The sequence below is a fragment of the Anas platyrhynchos genome, chromosome 22, assembly GCF_047663525.1.
Source record: "Anas platyrhynchos isolate ZD024472 breed Pekin duck chromosome 22, IASCAAS_PekinDuck_T2T, whole genome shotgun sequence".
NCBI lineage: Eukaryota > Metazoa > Chordata > Aves > Anseriformes > Anatidae > Anas > Anas platyrhynchos.
The window spans coordinates 3,756,160-3,764,442 of NC_092608.1; the positions used below are offsets into that span (position 1 = coordinate 3,756,160).

At 51.5% G+C, this 8,283-nt stretch overlaps 1 protein-coding gene across 2 annotated transcripts; it reads left to right on the forward strand.

Annotated features, from left to right (window-relative positions):
* Positions 1–445: 445 nt before the first annotated feature.
* TMEM278 (transmembrane protein 278) lies at positions 446–7,813 on the forward strand. 2 transcript variants are annotated; one of them, XR_011804694.1, is made up of 2 exons: positions 446–941; positions 6,534–6,670. XR_011804694.1 is itself a non-coding variant. In XM_027443244.3 (2 exons), exons 1-2 carry the CDS (start codon positions 3,271–3,273, stop codon positions 6,801–6,803), a joined length of 540 nt encoding a protein of 179 aa, XP_027299045.3. In that variant the 5' UTR covers positions 1,435–3,270; the 3' UTR covers positions 6,804–7,813. The 2 variants fall into 2 exon arrangements, 1 of the variants encoding a protein (XP_027299045.3); XM_027443244.3 differs by lacking the exon at positions 446–941 and adding an exon at positions 1,435–3,540 and having other exon boundaries at positions 6,534–7,813.
* The last annotated feature ends 470 nt before the right edge of the window (positions 7,814–8,283 follow it).

An 8,283-nucleotide genomic window follows, 5' to 3' on the forward strand; every position in this document is an offset into this window, starting at 1 on the left:
TCTGAAAAGACCTTTCACAGCTCAGAGCAGGCTGGGGAGTGGTCTGCAGCTCAGGTTCTGTCCAGGAGTCTGAGGAACCAGGTTTGTGCTGGTAGACGTTAACGCCCTTGGTTCACAGATAATTATCTCTGCGTCAAAGCCATTAATTTTAAGAATTGCAGAAGAGTCGCCTGGCTTTGCAACTCTCCTAGGCACTCATGCAGATCACTGCACTGTAATTAGATATTGATATATCTCCACCCACATCTCCACGTGCCTTCCAGCTCCCCGGTCTGGTTCCTCAGAGGTGGCAGACACCAGACTGTCACGAGGGAAGACTTTGTACAACAGACATTGTAGGAACATTTGTGTTTCCATCAAATTAAGCAAACCTTGTGATTAACTCATCTGGCGTGGTTCTTAAAAGGAGATGGGGAGCTGGTGAAGGGACTGAAGAAGACGAGACCTGTCTTTGCTTCCTGACCATAAGCCAAGTTTCCCTTCCTGCACAGCCCTTTATGAGGGTGTTAGGGCCTTTGGGGCACCAGTAGGGCTTCATGGCCCTGATAAACCTCAGCTGAGGCTTCCACCCCACAGCCTCTGCCTGGAGGCCTATTTAAGCTCATCCCTCTTTCTGACTGCTACTGTAGGTTTGTGCATCCCAGGGGTTAGTTCTGCTCCAGCCAGGTCTGCTCAGGGACTCTGTTATCATTCACAGGCTGGTTTCTGTGCTTTACTGGGCTTTGGGGTCTGTCAGTGGTAAGGACAGAACAAAATGCCCTGCAGCTGTGAGCGATTTGTGCCCTGAGTAAGGATGCTGCACCTTACTTGTGATCTGCTCCCTGGCACAGACTAGCTGGGGGGAATTTTTATTGCCTCGATATTCATGAGGCAAATCTCCTGAGACCCTCCTGGATGCTAAAGAGGTTCTACAAGAAGAGCCCTAGCAAAACAAAGATGTGGTAAGTGTGAGCAGCTAATAATCTTAATCGCTAGGGGAATTGCATAACCAATGTGGAGGATGTTTAAAATCTGCTAACCTGCTTCAAAAGGCTTCCTTCTTGCTTGTATCACTCATTATACCTTTGAAATCAATATCTATCTTCCTCACACAGCTCTTCAATCTGTTCAATCTACTTCAGTCTTTAAGCCTCTGTTTGTTTATTGATTGCATGTGCCAAACTACAAATGGTCTCGATGTCCTACTGCTTTCCATATGCGCTGCGTAAGTGGTGTGTGGCAGTCTCCCAGCTCAGGAAGAGAAAGTGCTTCCAGTACTGGTAGAACTGGGACTGGGAGGCTTCCTGACCATGAGTTCAACCCTGAGTTCAACCATAGCAAGCTGAGCTGTGTGCCCTCATTACCTGCTGAGTCTTCAGACCAGGTGCTTTTAAACCAAATAAATACCAGATAATACCAACATGGATACCAGAGCATCCTTTGGGCCCAGACCACCTTTCCCACAGCATTCAGCACAAAAATCTCTGTAAGGGAGACCAAGTCCTCAAAGAGGGGAGTATGTTTATGTAGTGATTGACACAACAGAGCTTAACTCTAATTAAAAACAATGCCAGAAATTGGGAACAGTTTAAAGCAGACATGTGATGAGAAGATCAAGCCTGGATAGCATATTTGTGTTGCCCCTGTCACCTCCTGGTGGCATGGATTTGGTGGAGGCTGCTGAGCCATGGATTGTTTGGGATGCAGCTGCCTGGAATTCAGCCCCAGAGGGCCACCAGCACAAATTAATCATTTGTAGAGCTCTGCTAATGGGCCACCAGTAATTGCTTCATGAGCAGGGCTGGCCGAGCCCTCAGAACTTTGTTGTAGCTTTAGCTTTGCTGTGTATGCGGCTACAGCTGGCTGGTGAATAGGGAAGGCTGATAAACATACCAAAACACATCAAGGGCTGGGGCACAGGCACCAAAATGTGCAATTCTTAAAAGCATTTGATGGGGGGAAGCTAACACTCGTCTGCAACATAAAAACATTTTATATTTAGCCTGTGAACAGTTTCACAACCTTTTCCCAAGGCAAAATTTTTCTAAGTAGCACCAAATGAAAAACAGGACTCCTGGATTCCTGCCCTGTGCTGTGGATAAGCTGTGCCTTCTGGTAAGACCTACGAACCTCAGTTTCCTCCTGGAAGAAAGTTTTCCTCCTCCTGCAGCACTGTGGTCGTGCCTAGGTGAATGTACCTAAAAGACTCTGTAAATGGGGAGCTGTCGATGGCCTTCTTAACTAATATTGACCAAATGAGGCAGGTAGAATAATCGATCATTGTGCCTTCAGCACAAGAATATGCCAGTCTGCTCCGCAGACAATAGCGGTGGTGACTGCAGACAACAGAAGATTTGAGCTGCGCGTTGATTATTATCAGTTAGCGTAAGACTTCAGAGAGAGAGCATAGAAAACAAATCGCAGGCAGAATGATTTCAATTCCAAAAGGGCCATCTTGCCCTGGGAACGCACGGTTGGAGTGTGGTTCCTGGGTGCTGCGTGCTAAATCACTCGCGAGGCAGCTGGAAGCGATTGGCTGGCACAGAGCAGCTCCAGCAGCCACGCTGTAAACAGAGCAGCGCTGCGAGGCTCCGAGCCGCCTCCGAGGAAGACACTGCTCGCGGCTGAGCGCCTGTGACAACAGGAGAGCACTGAAACAACACGCTGCTCCATCTTTGCTCCCAGCTCCGCACGCTGGGCGAAGACTCCAGCGAGGCAGCGGGGAAAGCGGCTCCTGCTCGTTACCATCCCGGGTCACTTCGTTTGGGTGAGAGCTGGACGGGAATATTTGAGTGGGTACGGGGTGAGGAGCACGGGAAGGTGGTTTGCAGTCAAGGACCTGCCTGATGGTGTGCTGAAGCCTGATATTGCTCGCAAACAACAGTGCTCAAAGTTGGAGGAGGAAGCTGAAGGTAGGTGCTCTCTGGGACTGAGCAGCCTATTGAAGCTGAGAGCAACTTCTGGGGACCTCTTGGGATCACGCTCCTAGGAAGAACAGCAGAAAAACAGGCGTGCTGTGGGTTCAAAGCCACAGCTGCTGCCAAACGTCCAGCAGACGCATCTTTGAAACAGAGGTCAGGACTGGCAAGCAACCCGAAAGGAAAAACTTGCATTGGCCAGGTCCTGGGAGAGCAAGTGGCCGAAAAGCCATCCCTTCCTTGCCCCGTTGTGTTCTTCATGTGCAGGAGAGGTAGGAAAAGCCTCGGCAAATTGCTTCCCAGTTCGGTGGCCAAAAGCAAATAAACCATTTTGGAAAAGTGTGTGTGGATTGATCAGCAACCTTCCTGGAGGATGTCTGACCAGGAGACCGAGGACTTTGGAGCAGAAAGCCTCTTAGACAAGTCTAAGATGATTCCCAGCCTCCCACCGTATGACATGGATGACCAGCTGCTCCCCAGGGAGCCCCGCAGCACCTGGTGCTGCTGGGCTTGGGCCCTGGCGATAGTCACCATGAACTTACTAGTCTTCTTCATCAATCTTCTCCTGCTGCTTGTCATCTTCACAGTTGTCTTGCTCCCCACCATTGTGGTGGTTTACTTTGGCTTCCAATGCCACTCTCGGGTAAGTAAGCCTCGCTCCCTTTGGCTGCTAACAGCCACCCCTACGGCAGAACAACCCATGAGGGTTTTATTTTTAGCCCGTGGGGAAGCAGTGGCTTTAAAAGCAAGGCTACACTCCCCATATTTTGCCTCTGTTTTATACAGGGAGGAGTGTCCAGACTTTCATGTGTATAGATTGAGCTGAGAAGAATTGCGTTTTGGGGGTTCACACAGATCTGCAGGCTCCTGGCTGTGCAGGGAAGCTCACTCTCCTGCCTGGTGCCCATGATGCTGCCACCATCAGGACTGGCACACACATTTGTATAGGATAGTAGAGGCTTTGTGGCTTCTGGGCTGCCTTCAAGCAGCTGGCTGGCACCCGTGCTTCCAGTGTCAGTGAGCTAGCACAAAAAGGCTCTTGTGGCAGAGAGAGGGAGGACACGACATGAGCTACCTGTGATTGTCTGGGTCCTTGGGGGCAGAGGCAGCACGGGACCCCTGGGTCCTGCTCTTAGTGCAGTTGTTTGTGTAAAGTGGTCCCAGACCAAGAACCCCAGCATTTTGTGAGCCTGCACAAGATAAGAGTATTGTGGTGTGGATGTTTTACAGCAGAAGTAAAGCTTGACCCATCTGAATGCCAGCAGGAATTAGCTTGATTTTATTTGTCTTACCTCTCCCTTCTTCAGTATGGGGGGGAATAGAAGCTTGATTGGGTGAAAGAACTCTCTTGGGGTTTGCTACTTTCCATTTAAGTAAGCTCTCTACATGACTGTCCTGTTCGATCTGCCTACCAGCTGTAGCAGTAATAAAGTGTAGCTGAACCTATAACCCCCTCCGAAGCCAGCCTCGTGTTCAGGTGTTCCTGCAGCTCTTCACTTAGTCCAGCCTTTGTGTTTCCTTGCTTGGTAAGGGCTCCAGCTGTGGCTGCTGCCCTCTGAATTTCATTATTCTGAGAATACTTATGAATTTCCTCTTCTTAGTATATTTCCATAAATATGTTTGGAATCCTCTAAGTGGATGCGAAGAAGCAGTTTTCCTGTTTTCCTCGCTGGCAGTCACTGCTAGGCCAGCTCAGTCTGATTTCTCTTGCTGATTACCCAGCGTTAGAAGCACTCGCTTGCTTCCTGCCTTGGAGAGGGGGGAAAAAACAAACCCCGAAGTACCTTCTCCCAGGAGGGAGAATGGGATTAAAGGGTAAGATGCTCTTGGCCTCCCCAGTGCACAGAATCTGAACTAAAGGGAAGATATAAAACCTCAAACCGATGTATTTAGCTGAGAAATACTGAAGGGAGAAAGCTCTCCCCTCCCCCTTAATAAAAATCTGTGCATCCCATCTAATCAGCCAACTCCTCGGGACCTCTGAGCAGATCCTGGCGTGGGTGGTGATGTTTTTCAGCACATGGATCCCTTCCTGCAATGAGGGCACTGCGTCGTGTTCTTCAGCTGATGTCCAAGAACACGAGCTGTCAGCCCGCTGCTCCCCCGTCTCAGCTCCCTGGCAGAGGGACTGGGCTCTGCTGCTTTCTGATGTCTCTGCTGGTCTGAGAGGTTTGGCTTTTGGTTTTCACAGCCCTGAAATAATGACGGCTCTGAGCTGCTGGTATGGAAAAGTCTCTCCTCATTCTGCAGACTAACAAACAGGGAGACATCTGTCATGGTAATTCCTCTGTCGAGCAGGGCAGACAAGTGCTGCTGATGCTAGTTGGAGCGAAACATGATTCATAGAGAAATCCCCTACCTCTGGGCCCAGCAATTCCCACTGTAGCTCTGACACATGAAAAACATTCCTGTACGATGCGAGCAGGTGATCCCAACAGGGCCATGTGGGAGGCTCTGCAGGGCCTGCGGGCAGGAAAAGTGGTTCAGAAAGGTCCTGACCTCTCCTACCTCTCCTGTGACCTGAAACTGCTCCTTGAAAGTCAGGAATGTGAACTTCAGATTGGTCTCAGAATGGGAAAGAGCATGAGGACTGCCTCCCAGTGCTGCCCACCCTCACCTTGGAAGACCCCGAGCTCTCCATTCTGCACACAGTGTTCTCCCTGATGGCTCTGGGCGTTGAGGAGAGGCAAAAAGCTTTTGAGTACAGCAGAGTACATCGGATGTGAAAGCAACTGCGCTGCTGTTAGCTGCGAGGGGTCTCTTAATGCACACTTGTCTTTTAAGGCGAGGTAGAGCAGGAGGACTGCAGGATGGCTTGACGAGGGCAGCCCTTTGTCTCTGGGCTGCTGCTGTTCTGTGCCTTCCTTGTAGCCGGAGGCTGATTTCTGCACTGCAGAGCCATTAGATGGATTATTTTTTTTTTGAGTGTGATTGTGGTTTTTTTGTACTGAAAGAATAAAATAAAAAAAAGAGATTGCAGGAGGTCGGGGTAGCCCAGAGCCGTTGTTAATCCAGAAGTGAGTGGCTTGACTTGGTGCTCCTGCTGCCAGGATGGAAGGGGGGCTTTGAACCCATCAGCCAGGAGCAGCTTCTGTGCGGGGTGCTGTGCAGCAGCATGGGGTGCTCAGGGCCTCCCGGCAGGTCTGGGAGATGCTTGGAGGCTGTAATGAGTACACCGTGCCCCAAAACAGAGCACAAAGCAGCCTTGGGAGCCCGGGGGGTGGGCTGGGGAGTGACCCACCTATCCGTAGCATTGAACGTTTCTGCTGCGTTTTATTTACTTGGCTGTAACTGCCAGCATGCTGTGCCACCCCTGGTGGTGTAGCTGCAGGAGGCCCCTTGATTTGGTTTGCAGCTATCAGCTGCTAAGCTGTGCTGTTAGGGATAACTTAATAAAGATTAACACTCGCTGCCTGAGAATCGGTGTGCAGTGCTCTTGTCTCACAGAGCTGCTGGAGTAATTGAAAGCCTGGCTAAGCGTTGTCAGTCATGATGTACCCTGAGGATTTCTGAGTTCAGCTTGCAGAGAAGGATGAGGCCTGGCTCACTGGGAAAGCCCTAAAACCTGGGGGTACTTCGGCCACTGCTCCTGTCCGCCGTGAGATCTGTGATGAACTTTCTTCCCTCTTCCTGCAGGTGCTGCACTCCACGGCCCGCTACTGCAAAACCGTCCTGGATGACAACAGCTCTTCTGCCCTCATCATCCTGGGCTTCGTCATCATGTCGCCTCTCATCGTGGTGGCCATGGCCACCTACTGCAGCCTGGCCAGGCGCCTCCGCCTCTTCATGTGCTTCCAGCCCTGGAGCAGGGCTGTGTACAAGGGGGTGAAATGGCGCTGGTACGAGGAGGGAGGCCTGTGTGGCTGTGCCAGGGGCTGGAACACCCAGGTCAAGGCCTGGGTATGAGTCTGCAGCACCTGAGGCCCTGGCCCACCCAATTTGCCCTTCTCCCTGCCTTGTCTTTCCCCACCACCTCCCAAATCGCCCCCAGGCCTCTGCAGAGCAGTGCCCAGCTGTGAGAGGAAGGGAGAGGTGTTCACGAGCCTATGAGGCTCCTACAGCTTTGTTTATAACCCTCCGTCTATAACCAGGTGAAGGATGCTGTGAGGGAGAGACAGGCAATGCAAGACCTTGATGGTAAAGCCGATATTCAGAAAAATGAGGACCCCTGCCAGTGCCTCTTGTGCTCAGAGCAGTGCAGTGTCCAGCCCTCATAGCACGCTGTGCCTCACACAGGTCCCAATATCCATCTACACACGTAGTGAGAGCAGCTGTGGACTCTGTACCATGCCTCAGAGGTCTCCCTGTGTCCAGCAGCATTTGGGGAAGCATCCAGCCCTGTGGAGGCAGCTGTGGTTTCCCCCAGTGCTGGGCTGCCCACATTTTAAACCTCTTGCAAGGTGTCTGCAGGTCGCTGCCTCTGTGGTGGCTGGGCTCCACAGCTTTCCCACACACCACAAGCTCTTCCCCCGCTTACCTGACCCTCCTCCTCACAGTCTGTGGCAGTGCTGTGCTCGTTTTGCTGTTCCTGAGCCAGCTCGCTGGGGTGGTTGCAGATTTTTGTGCCGATTTTTGGGTCTTTCCCCTTTTCCAGCTGCAGAGCTGAAGCACGCTTGTCTGGTGGTGGCTACCAACCTGCAAACAGCTCCTTGCCCTTTGTCGTGGTCAGGTTGTTTGGTTCAGGGCAGTGTTAGGGCTCCTGCCAGGATGAGCTGGAGACCCCCAGTGACTACAAGGGGGTCTTCCACCCCCAGGCGTGCTGTGCTGCTCTCCTTAAACCATGGTGGGTCCCCGGTTCAGTCAGCGGGGCCTCGTGCTGCTGACCTCTGCGAGCTGTCCCCTCTCCCTGCTGCTGTTCCTCTGCCTGCCAGCTCTTGCCAGTGCTATGTGTGAATAAAGATCGTGCCAAATCTCCACCAAGGGAGTTTCTGTTCTGTCTCGAAGCTGTCTCAAAGCACAGGCTGCACCAGGACTGGCTGCCTGGGGCCTGTTATAGCAGGCAGGGCCAACAAGAGCACCAGTGTGAATCAACACATAACTTCTGCGTTTGTTTCTGAGGATTGATTTATTTATCTTTTTAACTTTTTGTTAAGTGCAGAACTTTAGCTCTGTCCTCAGTTGCACAACTTTGTGGTGGTAAACAGGATCCTCAGGAACCTGTGTTCTATTAAAGCAGCCAGGGCAGCAACACTACAGGGCTGCTTTGCTGGCTCTGCCCGCTCAGCTGAGTCATTCTGCCAGCTTTCACTGCCACTTATCCCCTCCTGCAAGCCAGAGTCTCAACAAACCACCACCACGATGCTCCAGGTGTAACAGGTTGGATAGAGTTTCATTTACAGCTCGAGTTGTCGCGTAATGCTGCTGTGACTGAGGAGCGGGCAAGGAT